At 38.7% G+C, this 21175-nt stretch overlaps 1 protein-coding gene across 1 annotated transcript in view; it reads left to right on the top strand.

Annotated features, from left to right (window-relative positions):
* The window catches only part of CD109 (CD109 molecule), a 74748-nt gene extending 53888 nt beyond the window's left edge, over positions 1-20860 (top strand). The window contains exons 27-33 of the mRNA XM_032216177.1: positions 782-972; positions 1890-2048; positions 2550-2615; positions 13920-14062; positions 15932-16088; positions 18860-18962; positions 19619-20860. Coding sequence (XP_032072068.1) covers positions 782-972; positions 1890-2048; positions 2550-2615; positions 13920-14062; positions 15932-16088; positions 18860-18962; positions 19619-19791 — 992 coding nt within the window. The 3' untranslated portion in view covers positions 19792-20860. The remainder of the gene's footprint in view (positions 1-781; positions 973-1889; positions 2049-2549; positions 2616-13919; positions 14063-15931; positions 16089-18859; positions 18963-19618) is intronic.
* Positions 20861-21175: the final 315 nt, after the last annotated feature.

Here is a 21175-nt window from a genome sequence, read left to right as displayed (position 1 = left end):
AATAACTGGCGCTTGCTTTCCTGCCATGTTTGAGAATAGTAAAGCAACAAAATTCACCAGTTGGGAACCATGTTATACATTGAATTGAACATCTAGTCATCATTGTGGCCAAAATAGAGAAGAGGGTTGTAATTCAGAAATGGATTTCTTCAGCCAGTTTCACTTCTAGCCAAACAGCTGAAAGTTACAGTACAGAAAAACTTTACCTGTAGTAGAACAAATTCTAGTTTGTTAAGTTGGTAAATGTGAAATTGATTTTGGGGCGCAGATAGAATAGAATAGAATTCTTTATTGGCCAAGTGTGATTGGACACACAAGGAATTTGTCTTTGGTGCATATGTTCTCAGTGTACATAAAAAGACAAGATACATTCAAGAATGTACAACACTTAATGGTAGTCATAGAGTACAAATAAGCAATCAGGAAACTATCAATAGCAATATAAATCGTAAGGATACAAGCAACAAAGTTAGTCCTGCAGTCATAAGTGGGAAGAGATGGGTGATAGGAATGATGAGAAGACTGATAGTAACAGTAATGCAGCCTTAGTGAATGCTTTGACAGTCGTGAGGGAATTATTTATCAAGCCTGATCATATGGTTTTGTAGCGGAGCATGGATATTCTTTTAGTCTTTAAATATGAGAAACTATAGGATTAAGAAGTAATTGATTTCACTCTGGTCAAAAAAAAACAACTTTAAAAGAATAAACTCTCCAACCGTACAAAGTTGTATCCTTTTCTTCTGAGGTGAAGGCTTCTTTCTGTTTTTCTTCTTCCCAGGGGAACTAAGGTTCTGGACATCACCATCTTCTGGACTCTCCAGTTCCTGGCAGCCATGTTCTGCAGATATTGAAGTTGCAGGTTATGCTCTCTTGTCTCATTTTATTCAACGAAGACTGTTAGAAGGGTTTCCAATTATGAAATGGCTAAGCAAGCAAAGAAATCACCTGGGAGGTTATTCTTCTACACAGGTTAGAAATTATCTTTAAAAAAAAACAAAACCTAATTATCAGGCATTTATGGAATTAATCATTAAATTTTTATACGCCCCCCCAGGGATATATTATTTTCATTTGAAATTTTGAACCAGGAATCTGTCAAACACTCTGTGAAATTTGATTGATGAGCTTTTCCCTTAGGGCCTTCTGCATTGCCAGAAATTTATATATATCCATGATTCAAAAAAAAAACAATTAGAAAACATTTCAATTCTCTAAGGAAAGCCGGCCAGAATATTCTACTCTGTGTGCATTCCAAAGACTCAGTTAATTTTCTACATGGGCCAAAGGCATGGTTGCATTTGATTCATCAATCCTATTTTAAAATGTCAGAAATCGAATTCAGGCTTGGGAAGACCTATGTTCATATCTTTACACCAAGGCAATGTTATGGGTTATTATGCAATGGTTACACACATTGCTAAGATAAGCTTTTTTAAATGTGCTTTATTAGACAAGCAAGAGAGGCCTGATTCTGATATGATGATAAAGACCCACTGATTGAGCCAAACCAAATCAAATTATGATAAATTAAATCTGTCCTACTTCTGTAAGAGTTATTGAGTGAGCAAATGTGTGCCTTGCAAGATGAAACTATAGTTGCTGTCATGAATGAATATCTGCTGACTTTGCCCTTTTTCATAATAAAGCACAATACTTAAGTGAGTGTTTGGAGTGAATATGTGAAGATTTTTTTTTTTTTTAAAAAAATCTCAATGTAACCTATTGTTCCAGGATTACCAAATGACTTCCCATCTAAGTACTAGCCGGATCTGTACCTGCTTAGCTTCTGAAATCAGCCAGGCTTAGGTGCTGCTTGCTAACCTGGTTGACCTACTTACTCCATCCACATTCATATCAACAAAGACTGTTCTTTCTTCTCTGAGTAGGACACCATAGTGGCTCTGCAGGCCTTGAGTAGCTTTGCTGCGGCACTTACAACTGATTCTGTGACAGAAATAGATGTGACAGTGAGTGGATCCATGGAAGAAAATTCAACGTTTTTCCGAATTGATCATGAAAACCGTTTTGTTCTCAAGACCAAGGAGGTACTGAAGTTTTTTTTTTTTTTTTTTAAGAATTTAATTTCAGGAAATTCATCTAATTTGGAATGCTTTTCTGACCATACTTGAGAGACCGCCTGCTGCCAATTACCTCCCAAAGACCCATTAGATCACACAGGGTCGGCCTCCTCCGGGTTCCGTCTACCAGCCAATGCCATCTGGCTACCACCCTTCTCTGTGGCAGCTCCGGCCCTTTGGAACGAACTCCCCGTAGAGATTCGGACCCTCACCTCTCTCCAGGCCTTCTGAAAAGCCGTCAAAACCTGGCTTTGCCGTCAGGCCTGGGGTTGATGAGTTCCCTTCCCCTCTCGACCTGTGTGGCTGTGCGATTCTTGGCTATTTTAACTATTTGTATTGAACTCTGTGTTCCCTTTCCCCTTTGAGTTGTTCGCCGCCCTGAGTCCCTCCCGGAATAGGGCGGCATATAAATAAAACAAATCTAATCTAATCTAATCTAATCATAATAAAATCTGCCATTTCTTTCAGTTTCCAGCTGCACAGCCTATTAGAGTTACAATTTCTGCAAACGGCCATGGTTTTGCTATTTTACAGGTAGGAATATGTAGTCATTTTTTTGTCTTTTTTCTTTCTCTAAGGATTTTGGATTGAATTAAATATTCCATTTCATTGGATCATATTTGAATGATCAAGGGTGGAATATTAAGTACAAACTAGATTCAGATTCAAGTCACAGCTGTTTCCTTATGACTTTATTACTTTAGATTGTTTTCTCCATATGTTATTCTTTTGTTTGGTCTTTTAAAAACTGCTTTGATTACCGTAATAGATTAATATAGCAATTCTATACTAATAGAATGTTATTAATTAATTAGAGTAATTATGTAATATCCCCAATGTGCCTATCATATTGGAAAGTATGGTTTTGATTCTAATTACTATGTATGAACGTCTCACTGAAAGAGATTTTGCTTTCTCCTTTCTTGCTAAGCTCCTAGTGTTTTCTTGAAGGTAATTGTAATAGCATTGGGATGCTGTTAAATGTCACTTTAAGATTATTATTCTATGTCCAGGAATGGATCCTCTAAATCAGCACCAAGACTTCTTGATGTGAACAGTTTTATTCTGAACTGCAGTACAGCTTGCAGCATAACAGACTTTATTTTGCATCTACAGTGGCTTTCAGGAAATTCTGAACATCACTACTATCAGTATTGAAGTGTTTTCCTTTATAAAAATGCGACCCAGTCCACAATTCAGTATAATAATAATGGGCTCCTTGTAAGTGGTGTGGAATGTGGTCAGTGGTGGGTTTCAAAATTTTTTTGAACCTACTCTGTGGGTGTGGCCTCCTTTGTGGGAGTGGCGTGCCGGCCATGTGACCTGGTGGGAGCGGCTTGCTGGCCATGTGTTTTCTTTCCCTCTCTCTCTCTCTCTCGCTCTCTCTCTTTCTTTCCTTTTGTCTCTCTGTCCCTTTTTCCTTTTTTTTCTTTCATCTCTCACTTTTTCTTTCTTTTTTCTTTTTTCTTTTTTCTTTCTTCCTTTTTTCCTTTCTTTCACTTTCTCTTTCTCTCTCTCTTTCTCTCTCTGTGTGTGTCAGTGGTGGGTTTCAAAAAATTTTGGAACCTTTTCTGTAGGTGTGGCCTGCTTTCTGGTGGAACCTCTTCTAACCGGTTCGGTAGATTTGATGAACCAGTTCTACCGAACTGGTGCGAACTGGTAGGAACCCACCTCTGAATGTGGTAGCTATAATTTTCATGCAATTCCTTATTTGCGGCAGTGTCTTCCTCCCCTTCTTCAGCCTTTGTGGCCACTCCACTGGGTTTAAAAATAGTCACTTGATTTTCCAGAAAAGGTCTCCTGCTTCCCTTCTCTCTTCCCTGCCACAAAAAATGTTGCTTAGATATTTCAGTGTTCATTATATATCTTTCTTTTTTAACCCTGGCAAAATGTGTACACGTCATTCTATTGTCGGCCAGTAGCATATTGCTCTTTTGTCCAATTCTCACACGCTACCCGACATAGCAAATCAAATGCTGCCTTCCCCAGGGGAAGATGAGAAGGAGAATGAAAACAACTTACAAAAGTATCTTGGCATGTGGAGACCTGTCTCCATATTTGGACTCCTGTCAAAGGAAATGGTGTTCTCTGTGGATCAAAGAGATACTAGGGACACAGAATCCAGTTAGCATAGAAACCCCAGGCCTGTTTTAAATCTTTTTATCTTTAATCCTTGTAAAACGATTGGATTACATGAGCCAAATTCCATGTCGATTAGAGTCCAGTACAAATAAACAGTAGAATATGTGACATTAGCAACGCAAGACCACAAACAGAATTTGAAGAATAGGTTATGTATAAAATTTTAGAGAGGGCTGGGCTTGTTATAAAATTCCGCTATTTGGGTATATGGATTTTCAGAAAGCATATTTATTTTTTATCAAAAAAACCCCATACAATTGAAAATAAGTTCAGGTCCATTAATGAAGGCCAACATTTGAAAATATCACAGCAGGCAATAAATTGCTCATCCATCATATCTGACAGTGGTGGACTCAGCTGGAATTGTTTTTAACAGCAGTCAAATTGCTACAAATATACCAGCTTATTTTAAAACAACAATCAAATTTGATGTGCAATCAAGTTATCAACAACTTAAAACACTTTTAAGAAAAATATAAATAAATATTAGATGCCAAATGCATAGACTCAAACATATATAGATTTGAAAAAACTTAATACCTATTCTGTGTTTGTAATTAACACATGGAATGAAAGAGTCTTTTACTTAACTGTTGTGACTCAGCAGATGTCTGCTATGAGTCTTTTCGGGATACAAGATTCATTATGCAGCTGGGGCTTGTTAGAGGCAGGTTTGGAGATAAAAGGATGGATGCTGCCACGCCCTAGTCGCAGGAGTCAACGTTCCTTTGTGCATTCCTTGTTTGGTACAACATTGCTTGATCATCAATCGTGATTTATGGAAGATACACTTGGATAAGTGCTTTGTGTTTCTTGTAACCCTGATTCAAGGCTGCACTTGGATAAGTGCATTGCTTGTAAGAGTTGTTTTGTATTCTGTTATCTCGTTAGAGACTGTATTTATGTTATTTTTGGGCTCGAAGCCAGTTTGAACTGAGAATTGATAAAGAAAGTTCCTTTTAAGTTTATTCGTCTTGCTGTTTGTTAAGAGCCGTGAAGGGGGAACAGAACACTAAACTGTCCATAGGCATATGATATTAGCAGTATATTTATCTTTTTTTAAGTAGCATTGAAAAGACAGCTTGTAGGATTTGATGACAATATCAGAAATGCCAAGGTGTGGTTAAAGAAGGGAAAATTCTGTTTGATTCCAATATGAAACCACAGAGAAGTGTCATTCTCAAGTTGAAAGCCAGAAACCACCAAAGTGCTGCTAATATTTAACTTTCCTTTCCTTTCTTACAGACTTAAGATCTAAAGTTTCTAGGGGCTCTGAATGTCTCCAGATGAGCCTAGGTTTAGATGTGAAGGAATAAAATAAGACATGGCAATTTATAACGCTGGGAGTTGCATGTCAGGATTTGGGACATACAGGTGGTCCTCGACTTACGCCCACAATTGAACCTCAAATTTCTGTTGCTAAGTGAGATAGTTGTTAAGTGAATTTACTGCATTTTACAACCTTTCTTGCTACAGTTGTTAAATGAATCACTGCAGTTGTTAAGTTAGTTGTTAAGTGAATCTGGCTACTCCATTGCCTTTGATTGTTGGAAGGTTGCAAAAGTTAATCTCATGATCCCGGGACACTTCAACCATCATAAATATGAATCAGTTGCCAAGTGTCTGAATTTTGATCATGTAACTATGGGGATGCTGTAATGATCGTAAGTCATAAGTCACTTGTTCCATTGCTGTTGTAATCTTGAATGGTTACTAAATGAACTGTTGTAAGTTGAGAACTGCCTGTAATACTTGTTTTAGAAAGAAACTCTCTTAAGGATCAATTTTGTAATCTAGTGGGTCTTCTGGATTCGGCATTAACATTAGACAGCCATAGCAGCTTTAGTTGACAAACTAAGAATCCTAAAATCCATGCAATGATAACCTCAAGGCTAATTTATTGCCATGCATTTTTTTTTACAGCAGCTCTTGAGAATGAAAATTGCAGAAAAATGATATAGTTAGTGAGTGGTGTCCCCTGGAGATCACATATTACCCTTGGCTGAAACAATTTCACTGATTGTCAATTGCTTTCCATACTCATAGAGCCAAGGTGGCGCAGTGGTTAGGGTGCAGTACTGCAGGCCACTTCAGCTGACTGTTATCTGCAGTTCAGCGGTTGAAATCTCACCGGCTCAGGGTTGACTCAGCCTCCCATCCTTCCGAAGTGGGTAAAATAAGGACCCGGATTGTTGTTGGGGGCAATATGCTGACTCTGTAAACCGCTTAGAGAGGGCTGAAAGCCCTATGAAGCGGTATATAAGTCTAACTGCTATTACTATTGCTATACTCAGTTCAGAGTGGTCATAATAAAATTTAAAGTCTCATCAGCTGAGGAAATCACCTTTTGAGACGTCACCTCTGAATGCACTTAGTCAACTGGTTTTTGAGGCTCTAAATGTTTTTGAAGTACATTTAATATTTTTAATTGCTACAGGTAGCCCTTGACTTACGACCACAACTGAACCCAAAATTTCTGTTGCTAGGTGAGTCAGTTGTTAAGTAAGTTTTTATGACCTTTTATGACCAGAGTTGTTAAGAGAATCACCGCAGTTGCTAAATTAGTAACATGGTTGTTAAGTGAATCTGCCTTTTCCATTCACTTTGCTTGTCAGAAGATTGCAAAAGCTGATCGCCGGACCCTGGACCCTGCAGGCATCATAAATATGAACCAGTTGCTAAGCATCTGAATTTTTATCACGTGGCCTTGGGGGTGCTGCAACAGTCGTAAGTGTGAAAACCAGTCATAAGTAACTTTTTTCAGTGCCATTGTCACGTTGAACAATCACTAAATGAATGGTTGTAAGTCAAGGACTTCCTGTGTTTCTTTTGATAACCTGCATAAAAAGAAAGGACAGCATATGCATAGTTTAACTAAATAAGCAAATGGGGAAACAATAGATTCCCTTTTATTCTGGAGCTGTAAGGACAATGGGCCATTTTAGAAACTTTTCAAGCTAAGGGCAGAGCCGAGGTGGCGCAGTGGTTAGAGTGCAGCACTGCAGGCTACTTCAGCTGACTGCAGTTCTGCAGTTCAAATCTCACCGGCTCAGGGTTGACTCAGCCTTCCATCCTTCCAAGGTGGGTAAAAGGAGGACCCGGATTGTTGGGGGCAATATGCTGACTCTGTAAACCGCTTAGAGAGGGCTGAAAGCCCTATGAAGTGGTATATAAGTCTAACTGCTATTGCTATTGCTATTATCCAAGTAATTATTATTTTTCTGCTTTAGCTCAATAGGTAGATAAGCCAAGTGAAACAGAACTAATAATCCTGATCCACAGAGCCATTTCTGCGTAATCAGGGCTCATAATCCATGGCACCTGGAGTGGAAAATGGTTAGTCCTCACATTTAGATGCAGTAATCTAAATTCTACCGTAACTCTTATTAAGAGACTACTTGGCCAGCGTTTTTTCATTTATGACACAGTTGTTATGTACAAAATACCTTTGCAAGGCCGAAGGTAACTCTTCCTAAAGCGTTAAACTGTGCCATTCCTGTTCTTATATTAATGTTCCATCCTTTAAGAATGATTGCAGTTTGTTTATCAGGATTGAATTACTCTTAACAAAAGTAAGATAGATAAATTAATGATACCACTTACAACTGATTTATAGTCAAGCCTTTTCTAGTAAAGTACTCTAACATTAGAATTGATGTTAATATGCCAAGTGTATATTAATAGATTCATTTGCCAAAAAAAAAAAAAAACTTTTAAGCAAATGATACATGAAATTCCCATTTAAAAAAATATGTACTAATACAGAATGCAATAATGGCTGGTAATAATAGCAATTAACATTGCATGATTTATCATCTGCTATGAATTACATGTTAGCAGCCTATAAAGGATTATCACATTTGGAATTTCTGAGTAGATGAACTGAAGACATGATACATTTTACCATCATTACATCATGTGCAAAGAGGAACCTGTCCCTTCATTCAGAGTTAGCAATGACAATGCTACCAGTTGTAATTCAAGTCAATAGCAACCCTTCAGCCATGTCTAGCTATTCATTATAAGAGCATTGGGCTTCCTGATTTATGCCTATACAGGATTGGGCAAAAAACCAGGCGGGGAGAGAGAAGCTTTTTAAACATCTGGGAAGAATGAATCATATCATCTTAGAACTCCATTTCACTTTTTGAATGTATTCTGGATAATATATTATATTACATAGCAAAGTCTAATGACCATCCACTTCCAAGGATGATGCCAGTTCTTGGTACATTTTTCCACGAAACTGATTTTTCAAAGAATCTTATATATTTTTCCTGTAAATTTTTCATTATTTTGCATCTGTTTGATGTGTAAATAATTGCATTCAGTTAATTGGATCTATTCAAAATTCAATTTGCATTCAAAAATTCAAATGGATGCTCAAATGGCCTGAATCTTTATCAGTAAGAGAATAGTTGTAGCTCAGGGTTGAAATGGGGAGTCCTTGTCATTCTCTGAGCTTAGTTATTTTCTTGCAGATATTTCACTTCCCAAACTAGGTAACATCTAGCACTCCTCACCATTGGCCTCCTCCGAATTCCATCCACCGGCCAATGTTGACTGTCGACTACTCGGAGGAGAGCCTTCTCTGTGGCTGCTCCGGCCCTTTGGAACGATCTCCCCGTGGAGATTCGGACCCTCGCCACCCTTCAGGCTTTCCGCAAAGCCCTTAAAACCTGGCTGTTCTGGCAGGCCTGGGGCTGATGAGTTCCCAGCCCCACTCGAATTGTTGTGGCTGCTGTGAGTTTTTAATTTGTTCTCTGTAATTTTGTTCCTGTCTTGTTTGTTTTTGTATTGTTCCCTTCCCTTTGGTTTGTTAGCCGCCCTGAGTGCCTCCGGGAATAGGGCGGCATACAAGTTTAATAAACCTTAAACCTTCTCTTGGATGAAACAGAATTATGCTTTTTACGTGTCTACTGTTGATAAACATACAGACTGCTCTCCAAGATGTAAGAAAAACAACAATTTATTCAACTTTTAAAAAATAAAGATGGCCCTGTGTCTGGTTTGAGTCTTTCTGACTGCATCCAGATATTTTTCAGCTTTCATCTAGTGAGCAGCTCTGATTTTTCAATTCTATATATGCCAATAAAGTGAAAAAAATGTGGCCCAATGAGACACTAACATGGTGTGTGTGTGTGTGTGTGTGTGTAGGGAGGCAGGTTTCATTCCTGAAGCAAGTGAATGCATTCACATTAGTTTTTTATTTTGACATTAAGGTTTTAATCTCTTTTATCAAGTCTAAAGAAGATATACCTGAAGTCTCTCAATAGGTCAGAATTGTGTGAATCTCCCCGCCCATTCTCACACCTGCAGAAGTTCATTTGTTTTAAAACGCAAGCTCATTAGCGTTCTGTTTTCTTTCTCAAAGCTTAATTCAGCAGCCAAAGAAAATGCTGCCAAAAATTTCTTCCTGAAAATTACCCTTTAACCATGAACCCTCATCCAGACATCTGTTTAAGATCCAGCCATAAGGATAAACTTTGAGGGAGCAAAGATTCCTGGACTGACAGGCAGTTTTCCAAAGTTTTGATATTTTTTTAGCTGGAATATTGTGAAGGTTGCTGCTAAAAGGATTTCAATAATGCTTTCACAAGGAAGCTCCTTGTTTTCAATAATTGTTGAAGCAAAGTTGTTCCAGAAATGTACAGTCTTGCAGTTTCATAAATGTGAAGGATACCATCTTCCTGCCATTTAGCTTGGAAAAACATTGGAGATTATTCCCAATCAAGAACTGGCAAAACTAAGGCCAAATTAACGCATTACTGTAAGCCAAGGTTAATTTTAACCTTTGTTTAAGCCACCGTGACTACATTTACATCTACATCTACATTGAAGAGCTGAGGTGGCGCAGTGGTTAGGGTGCAGTACTGCAGGCCACTTCAGCTGACTCTTATCTGCAGTTCAGCGGTTCTAATCTCACTGGCTCAAGATTGACTCAGCCTTCCATCCTTCCGAGATGGGTGAAATGAGGACCCGGATTGTTGGGGGCAATATGCTGACTCTGTAAACCTCTTAGAGAGGGCTGAAAGCCCTATGAAGTGGTATATAAGTCTAACTGCTATTGCTATTGCTATTTACATATATGGCTTGGCCATAACCGTAGTATATGAACTAGAATAACTAGGTTTACATACACTAAACCAAAAATCAACATATATTGTGGTTTAATGTCTATGTTAAACATTTTTGTGTGTTAAATATTCTACTGCAAGCATCTTTCATGAAGACTAAAGAGCCTATTCACTTAGGTAAAATTCTCTATATGCAATAAACAAGAATTGTAGGAAGATGAGAAAGATGAATATTAAAATGGCATGCGTTTTTTTGAAAATGAATCTTGACATGACATACTAAGGAGAATACTCACTTTCTGATTTACTTAAAGTTTACTCAAGCTTCCAAGTTTGCAATGTTTTACCTGACCATGAAGGAATTTTACTACAGAAATCAAAATGTATACATTTATAATAAGCAAAATATTTCTACACAGGCATAAATTTAGCATTTGTGGTCAAACTGCATGTTTGAGTGACACACTAAATGAACAGTAGAAGACAAACTGTACGTAGCACAAAAGTAAACTTTCTGCAAACGTGAATGCATAATTACCACTTATTAAGCAGAACTTTTAAAATATAAATTAATGTCATTGCTTCTTGCAACTGCATAGACAGGCCTGTGCAGTTTTCTTGACAAGATTTTTTCGTTTTCGTTTCCCTTTAATCAGTAAATCAAACTGTTCTCATGTCGCTGTCAAAATATTCAGAATAAGAAAATAGTGAATATGGCAGGTGCAGAACTTTATAACAAGTACAATAGAATGCAGATTGTATAGAATTGTATTCAATTGTGTTTTCGTTTTATTTTTTTACGTATAACGTACACTGAAGATGGCATTTAATTTCATTGTATGAGGTGCAATGACAATAAAGTAAAGTTTAAAAAAATAGTACTTTGGCAGAAATAATAATTTCCAGATAATTCTTATAAGCTAACAATCTTCCTATTCATGGTTTTGGATCCCCCCTTTCCCTTGCAGATAGCTGTTATAACAGCTATTTGCCTCTCCCCAAGAGTGCTTAATCACAACATAAAACCAATACAAAAACTGATGCAAAATGTGTACTATACTGTTATTGCTTAACTAAATGTTTAACTAAATGACTATGCCATTCAGAAAAATATAGTTGGCTTATCTTTCTAGTTTTGGAGCAGAAATCATTTTGTAAAAAAAGAAAAGAAAAAATGTAGTATTACAAAATGACATAATCGGTTTAGTTGAGTCCTTGACCCAGATGTGCAAGACTCACACAATCTTTGTTGTTGTTGTTGTTGTTGTTGTTGTACATATACACACTTTATGCAAAGTTTGACAGAAATGAAATCTTCTCATTTACATACCAAAATGTCATTTTTACAGCATAAGGAAATTATATGAATTATATAGCCACATTTGTAAATAATTTAGGATCATTATTTGAATGATCCCAAATTAAAACCCAAGAGCCTTGCTTCCCCTCACGATGTTACTTTCAGTTTTTTTAAAAAAAAATAATTTTTATTGAATGTTTTAATCTTTAAAAACAGTAAAGAAGACAACAAAGGAAAAAAAACAAAACACAACATATATAACAACATACAGTAATTTTACAGCTTTCTGTATCGGCTTTCCTTCTTAACTTTTATAATTCTCCCTTCTGCATTGCCTTCCTATCACTATAACCTTGTCCTATAATTTAAGAAACATAATATTAACACTTGTAATAATATTCATTATTTGTACCTCCATATATTTGTATTCTCTATTTTTTATTTTGCCTTTTGATTTCTAGCCACTTGTACATTTTATTCCAGACTCACACAATCTTATTCACAATCCATCATAGAAGCAGTGGTTGCATAGCCTAGAGAAATCAATAATTCCATAACAGAAGTGAATCTTGGAGGAAAAATGTGTGGTTTGACACAGGAATAGCCAAATGTATATGAATTGTGCCAGAGGTGCCAGATGTCTTGAATGATGTTTTGCAGTTTCCATATTCCAAATTACATATTGACAGCTATGAGTATAAGCCAGAATGTCAGTCATTATAAGTGTACCAGCTAATGAATATATGGTAATATGTTGCATATATATCTGTTCTGACCCCCGTCGTCCCACACCAACACACACTCCGAGCCAGAGATAAGTTACGGCATTTAATTAACAGACAGACAGGTCCTTGGCAGCAAACTGGCACAGACAAGCTTGGGCAGCAATAAACGCAGATAAAGCTTGGCAGCAATCCAGCCTGCCAAGCTCACAGTAAGGTCCTCCGACATTCAATCCTGTGCTGACTTCTGCAAAGAGGGGCGTGTGCACAAGAGTCTTTTTATAGTCTGGAGAGGAGCCTAATGACCACCAGCTGAGTGAAATTACCTCCTGTAACTGCGCAACTGTTACTGACGCCTAGTAGCTCTTCGATGGCGTGCATCCAGGAACAACTCACTACTGGCATCCGGATCACTCTCCCTTGTCTCCTCCCCACTGGTCCAAGGCTCAGGTGCCTCCTGGTGGCCAACCACCCTCTCTGCGCCCTGCTTGGAGTCAGAATCCTGTCCAGGGTCCTCCACATCCTACAGAGCTGACTCATCGGGCCCCTCACTGTCAAAGTCTGGTGGCAGCTCCAACGGCTCCTGCTGGACCACAACATATATCTACCACCACTCTCGTCTAAATTGTCACATCAAACTACCTTTTAAAATGGTAAAATTCTTTCTGCCTAGGACAGCAAATCTTGCTTTGCCCTGTTTGCAGCAGGCCAGGCTGGGTAAGAAAACTGAGTTGATGTTGCAACCAACTGAAAGCATGCTTGATCATTCCTTTGTATGCTTTTCTTTCTTCGTGAATTTATCTTTGTTTGGGGCCAAGCAGGAATGAAAAATTGAACATAAAATTCCTTCCAGTAAAACAGTTGTTTAAGAGGCTGTCCTATATGTTGATCCAGGTGTTCCTGAATTGCCAGTAAATTCTTACCATTTTGCTTTTCTTGGCAAACACTGAAACAATAGCATTTTGGGCAGGGGTGGGTTTCTCGCCCCGTTCCAACCGGTTCGGTTGGAACGAGGCCGGCGGCGTCCTCGCGCATGCACGCAGCACGCGCGTGCACGCGCACGCTGCGCGCATGCGTACTAGCATCTGTGCGATGCTCCAGCTGCTCCTGGAGGATCGCGCAGGCGCTGTATGCGTCCTGCGCATGCGTGGAAGCGCAGAATTCGGCAAAACCGGGTAAGGAGCGGGCGCGGGGGGGGCTTCGCCGTTCCCGGAAGTTACTTACTTCCGGGTTCGGCGACCAACCGGATCGCGGGGACCGCCGCGAACCGGTTGAAACCCACCCCTGATTTTGGGTGATGACAACATTTTGATTTATTTCCAAGTTGACTTGATCAAGTTCACAGCAGGTCCAATAAGAAAAAAGCATGTTTGATTTGTTATTTTGAGGAGCCTTTGATAGATTTCTTTTAAGAATTTGAAACTGAAAGTTTTATTTCAGAAAAGGATTCAAAATGTCCCACATTTATTTTTGGATTGTATAATTACAGTACTGCATATATGAATTTAATCTGATGAACTATGAAATAGCTATTATTATTTTCTATAAATCGCTGCTATCACTGAAGAACATTTTTTTTATTTTTGCTTCTCTATAGCTCAATGTTGTATACAATGTGAAAAATTCACATACCAACAAAAGGCGTAGATCTGCAGAAAATCAAGAAGCCTTTGACTTAGATGTTTATGTAAAGGATGACAAAGAAGACATAAATAGCTTAACTTTAAACGTGTGTACCAGGTCGGTAAATTTATTAAGCTATTTGTTCTCTTTTATTTACAAATTTAAAAAATGACTTTTTTGATGAATCTCTTTAACAAATGTATCTTTATAAGGTTTCAGAGAAATCAAAGTTTGGGCATACCACTCTTATCATATTTTGCCAGGTTTTCTACATGAGTGAAAGAATGTATGTATGCATGAATTTATGTGATTAAGATAGGCAGACGTATAAACTGGCAGTATAAAGAAAGAATAAATATATTTCTTCCCCAGTAAAGCCTTGGCACTCCGCTGAACACAGTGTAGGCCAGTTAAATTGTTGGCTTTTCTTTTTCATATTGGTTTGATATAAAATGATTATAACTACTTAAGAATTCCCCAAGGATAACTGTTTTTCTTCTACAATTATAAAAGGGCTTAATTAAAATTATGTTTGGTTATTTGCTTTCAATGGGGCTGGTGATTCACCCACAGGTGGCTTTATCTTTTTAGTCTCAGGAACCAACTTCAAACAACAGTACTTCCTGTCATGTATTGTTAAACTTTGGAAGTCACTGTCACATGACATAATGTTGGCTGCTCATCTGGGTTGTCTTAAAGATGACTAAAATTAGGGGAAGATAAAGGTATCAGGAACCATTAATCCCCTTAGCTATATATTATCAAAAGAAGTATATTGCTCATTGTCGTGGGAGGCGAGGTGGGGGGAGAAGAAAGATGCTGCTGTTAACTTATCATTGGACCTTCTCAAAGGCATGTTGAGGTTGGCACCTTTGCTTTGATGTTACGTGATTGTTCTGTCTTAGAGTATACTGAATTCCCAAATATGATCTGTGATTAGTGAATCATTCTTCCAGGCTCAAGAGCCTTGCTTAGACAAGTGAGTTGTTTTGTAAATTTCCCCCGTATGGGTAAGTCCTCGTTTTAACCATTCATTTAGCAACTGTTCGAAGTTACAACAGCACTGTATTTATGGCGGTTGCAGCATCCCAAGATCACGTGATTGCCATTTGCGATATTCCCAGGTTGGCTTCTGATAAGCAATGGGGGAAGCCGGAATCATTCAAAGACCACATGATTCTCACACCAATGGCCGTGATTCACTTTAAAACTGGCAAAAAGTTGGTAAAATCAGTTTTTTTTTTTTTAAAAAACCAAATTGCTTAGTCACTGAAAAACTGGTCTCAATGTGTTTCTAAGTCAAGAAATAATGTTTTACTCAGTTCCCCAGCACTTAGAGCACAAACTTGAGAGGTGCTCTATTGAAAAATCATAACAAAATTTTTTTGTTGCTAAATGGGTGTGTCATTAAAGAACTTTTGTCATTGCTGTTTGATGCTTTCACTTTGCTTGTCCTATCAGTAGTTCCTGTCATAATGTTATACTTGGAAATCAAAGTTTGCTCTTGATTTTAGATCAGTGGTGGGTTGCCATTTTTTTTTAAATACCGGTTCGTGTGTGCTCCCGCCCACGCGCGATACTTCTGCGCATGCGCAGAAGCGTCCAGTGGGTGGGCGGAGCTTCCCGTCGCTGCTACTACTGGTTTGCTCATCCGGGTCGAAAAGGGAGCAACCCATCTCTGATTTAGATATCTGGCTCCTTTGAAATGGATGGGGGAGAGATATTTATTTTTAAAATGTATTGTATTGCCCATATTACTAACAAGATAACTCTGGACAGACTACAATACAGCAACACTATAAACAAAATTGTGGTTACATGTAATCATTTGTGCTCTTCTTTACTTTTATTTTCCTCCAGTACAAATGGAGGGGCTTTTCGAGGTCTGTACTTTAAACTAAGAATTAATAATATTGCATCCTTGTATGTGCATATATGCATGCACAGTTTTTCTACGTAAATTGTTCTTTTTATGTATATATATAGATATCTGGGTACTGGCTCATCTTCAAGGACTGGCATGGCTCTCATGGAGATTGGATTGCTGAGTGGCTTCTCTCTGTCGCCCAGTTTTGTGTCATTAGTTGACCCAGTTAAAAAGATGGAAAAAGAGGATGGCAAAATCCATTTATATCTGGACTCTGTAAGTCAAAATAAAGACATACTAGTCAGAATGATGTTGAAGCCTTGATTCAAAAACTAAAACTTTGATTTTTTTAAAAATTTATCATTTAAAATAAACACTATGTTTGGGCAACCCTATAGACAAAATTTAGAAGTAATTTAATTTGAATCCCCCAGTTCATTCAGGGGAGGCCATATTTTATGATGTATGTTTGCATAAGATTGACTAAGCCTTGCGACTTTCAAAGCACGGAGGATGGATGCCGCTCTGGAAGTAGGCTTTATGGTAGCGTACAACCAAAGAGTGTACTCCCAGAGCGGTATCCTACCTCCGTGCTTTGTAAGCTGCAACGGAGGACGGATGCTGCTTTGGGAGTATGCTCTATGGTTGTACGGTCTGCAGCCCACAACCATAGAGCGTAATCCTAGAGCGGCGTGCTTCCTCTGTGCTTTGAAAGCCAAAAAAACCCCCAAGTAGCAGGCGGCACCAGCTGTGGAGATGCCCTGGCTCTGCAGAGTTAGCCAAGGGCATTGTGAGCCTGCGAGTGACGCGAGTGCAACCCCCCGTCTCCAGCCACGCAGAGCTCTATTCACTCACCTAGGGGCATTCCGATGGTGCCGAGTCACAGGAGGCGGAGGGCAGCGAAGAGGCGCTTGCGTTGCTTGGTGCCTTCCGGGTACCGCTAGATCGATCAGTGGCACTGTGCCCGGCTGGAAAGAGGGGTTGCCAGGCGGCTGCTTGCGAGCGTGGCCCCCTCATGGCTGCTGTGTTGCTGCTGCAACAGCGCAATACAGCCATTCTACCCTGAGGCTGTGCCCAGCTCTTGGGGAGCCCGCTCGCAAGAGAACAGCTGCCCAGCAACCCCCCCTCTTCATCTGGGCACAGTGCCGCTGACCGACCTAGTGGTACCCCGAAAGCACCAAGCAATGTGCCTTTGCCCCCCACCTCGTTCCTGTGGCTTGGTGCCTTCGGGATACCGCTAGGTCGGCGAGCAGTGCTCTGCCTTGCCGGAGGGGGGGATTGTCCAGGGGGCTTATTTTCAGGGGTGGGCTTATGTTTTTGCCCAAGCGAAAAATATGGCAAGGCTTTAGTTTCAGGACAGGTTGTATTTTCGGGGGAAACACGGTAGTACAAGCATCTGTGTGTTTACTCAGGATAAAGAATAAAATATAAAATAGATGTATAAAGTGTATTCACATGGTACTGGTAGTCTTCGCATACTGACCACTTGTTCAGTGACCATTTGAAGCTGCGACGGTGCTAAAAAGCAAGACAACCCATCTACAAAGTTGCATGTTTTGCATTTCTGGAAACAAATACTAAAAAAATCATATAGATAAAAACTGTCAGTCACTTAACCATGATTTGGGTGCTTGGCAACCAGTGCTCATTTACGCAGACTCATGGTCACGTGATTTCCATTTGCAACCTTCATAGCCTATTTCCAACAAGCAAAGCCAATGGGGAATCCTGCAGAAATTTGCAAGTCATGCTCACACGATGTTCTTCTTAAAGGCATTGCTGCTTAGCAACAGAGTAGTTGGTCACAGCTGCAGCCAATAAGTATAATAAAACTGATTTAGTCCTCATTCAGCAACCACATTGGGACTCGGAACTCAGTCACTAAGTGGAAAATCATGTGACTAGGACAGTGCTTATGATTTTACTTCATGTTTTCTTTTCTTTACAGTATCATAAGAATATGAAACCTAAACAAAAAGATGAGCCCAATAGGTGGGGAAGGTTTCCAGAACTTGACTCGCAAACAAGTCTGGTAAAAGGGCAAATCTTATAGCCCTTTTTTCCTAATCCTCACCCTTTGGAGTGCTCATCTTAGTGCTGTGACAATTATCAAGAGGAAAGTTGATGTTTGTCTTGAGCGGAAGGGATTACAAGACAATAAGTGGGTACACAATAGAGAAAATCCATTGAAAGGAATGTGCTAGTGTTGGTTGTTTGCTTAGCGGTTCTGGGTTGGGCGCTCCAGATTTTAGAAGGCAAACAAAAGCCAAAAGTGTGAAACTGCTCAAAGTCTTATCAGTTACAGGCAGCAGCTGCAAGTTGGTTAATGAAGGTCACAGAGCTGAGTTTATTAAACTGTAGTTAGCACATTTGGGGAGGATTGCTGTGCTGCAGGAAGAGCAATTCAGGAAATGATAGCTTGTTTAAGCAATTATTCCAGTCCCGGGGCTGTGGAGATTAAAAGGGGTCAGGCACAGGACAATATATACAGTACAATATTCACAGTATTGGTGAACATGTAACAGAGAGAGAGACAGAGAGAGAGAGACAGAGAGAGAGAGAGAGAGAGAGAGAGAGAGAAAGAGAAAGAGAGACAGACAGACAGACACAGACACAGACACACACTGTGAAGGTCATAAGTATGGCGATTGGTCACAAAGTTACTTTTTCATTACCATTATAACTTCAAATAGTTGCTGTCCAAGGCAGTTGATCTATCTGTATTTACTTTCAAAACAAGTCGGGAAATACGAATACATTTTGGTAAGGATGTTTCTGTGTAACAGATATGGACTGTTGCATTTATGTGTGTGAATCAACTGTTTGTGATTTTACACTTGTGCAATAAGTCTCTTATTTGCAAACTATATAAGATTATCAGAAAGGAGGGTTATTTGTAGATAGTAAATATATAGCTATATCTACTGTTCTGGGTAATGCAGTTAAAGAAGCTTCTTTTTTTACAATATTAAAAAATCTAGTTTTTCATAAGCATTTGTTATATGGAAGCATATAAACCATTCTGAAATTATCTTTTTTTTTTGTAGTTAAACGAAACACAGATTTGTGTGGACATTCCAGCTGTGAGAGACTTCAAAGTGGCAAATACCAAGGATGCTTCAGTGACTGTGATGGATTATTATGAGCCCAGTATGTGTCAATCACTTTTTATGCAATCAGTGCTCAAGTATGGAGTTTAGGTGGGAAAAGGGAAAGATGAACTGTATGTTGTATGTTAAGGAGGGGCCAGATTCAATTAGTTGCAGTGAAGACGCACATGAGAAATAAGCATGACTGGAAACCACAGGAACTTAAATAATGTTAATTCTCTTAAACCTTGAAGAAGTGGGAGGTGGTGAGGAGAGGGCAGTGTTTGGTGGAACATAAAGTCCGTTAAATTTACGTTCTCTGAAAGGCTGATAATTTTAGGATATAATTCTTCAATCAAGAATGATTTTGTTACTTAAAGCATTCCTCGTTTCAACAAATTTAGCAATCGTTCCGATTCAAGGATATATAAAAGGACTTTCATTCATTCATTGAAATCAGGGCATCATACAAAACAGAAACAGCAATAGCACTTATAGACTTATATGTTGCCCTTAGAGTGCTTTGAAGCCCACTCCAGGCGGTTTACAATGTCAGCATGCTACCCCCAATAATCTGACAGAGACAGTGGTGAAGTTATGGGATAGTTTTGCTTCCGTTGTTGTTTCACAGCAGCATATCAATTCTATCAAATAATAATTTTGTTTGAAATGTTGGGCCTTAACACCTTTTCTTTGCTTTTCAATTGTTCACAATAGGGAGGAGAACCGTGAAAAGCTACAACTCCAGGGTGATGCAGAGTTTGTCATCTTGTACTCTCTGTGAAGATGATGAATGTGATTTTTGTAAAGCCGATGGCTCTTTACCCCTTTCTCTCTCTTTGGAATTGTTAGTACTGCTAGTGCTGTCCATTTTCTATGTTGTGGTCTGATTTAATAACTGGATGACTGACGCTTATTGCACTGCTGAGAGTACCATTGATTGTATTTTCCTGGACCCTGTGAAAATTGATTTATGGGTCTAAACTCTGTGTAAGAATTTGCAAGTCAAATTGAGTTAAGGGTAAATTGCTCAGAATGGAAAACTTTTCACATTAGTGCCATTTTTATTTTCATTGGCATCTTCTATACTGGTGTTTCTCACCCTTGGCAATTTTAAGACGTGTGGGCTTCAAATCCCAGAATTCCCCAGACAGCAAATTCACAGGGTATAAAATTGCCAAGATTGAGAAACACTGTTCTTTATCTATTAAATGCTTAGGGACTTGCTGCAAAATCTTATATACTGCATATGTTTGCCTAGTAATAAGTCTGAAGGGCTCTGACTTTTAATAAGTGTATATAAGATTGCAACCTAAACTATTTTCTCCAGTGAAATAGGGGAGGATCCAGACTCTAACCTTTGCTCTGAATTAGATAATGTTAAATTAAAATTAAATTGCTTTGTCTAAAATTTAATCATTTTTTTAATTTAAATCATGTCTGAATGAGACCAAACTGATATTCAAGGGAAAAAAAACTGAAATGGAGTATATATTTTGTATTAGTTTCTTATTTTTATAGTAAATTTGACAGTTTTTTAAAGGAATATTTTTAGTTTTAGTACTTATACAATATATTATTTAAGCCTTGCATCCCTAATTTATGGAATTTAGTTTATGGTACACTGCAAGCTAACAATTAATTTATAAGTGTTATTGACTGTACTGGCATAGGACTGAGGCTGTCCTTCAAAGCAGTACTTTGGGCCAGATTAACATTAATTGCAATAATTACTGATTTCCTCAGTTATGTTCTAAAAATCTAAATTATTGTTATATGCAATGATTGTACAATGTGCACATAAGGAGAGAGACATACTAAATTACAGCTTTAAAAAACCCAATTTCAAGCAGCTGGCCATAATTGATACTTGAATAGTCACATTATGGTTTACAGAGAGTCAGCATATTGCCCCCAACAATCTGGGTCCTCATTTTACCCACCTCGGAAGGATGGAAGGCTGAGTCAACCCTGAGCCGGTGAGATTTGAACCGCTGAACTGCTGATCTAGCAGTAGCCTGCAGTGCTGCATTTAACCACTGCGCCACCTCGGCTCTCAAAATATGCCTCATTATGGTTGGAGTGCATGACTTTTGTATGTGTGTTAAAGGTTAAATATAAGAAAGCAACAGATTTATATTATGATAAAGGCTTCTTTTTAATCAGAAATTTTGTATCTTCATTTACAGCATGACATTCATTGCTTGCCCTAATTGTTGCTTGAGAGTAAGATAAAGCAGTTTAGTAGCTTGCTTCAAACTGAACTCATCTTGT

The sequence above is a fragment of the Thamnophis elegans genome, chromosome 4 (genome assembly GCF_009769535.1).
Source record: "Thamnophis elegans isolate rThaEle1 chromosome 4, rThaEle1.pri, whole genome shotgun sequence".
In the NCBI taxonomy this organism is placed as follows: Eukaryota; Metazoa; Chordata; class Lepidosauria; order Squamata; family Colubridae; genus Thamnophis; species Thamnophis elegans.
The sequence above is the reverse complement of the archived record's forward strand: the minus strand, read 5'-3'. Positions and strand labels throughout refer to the sequence as shown.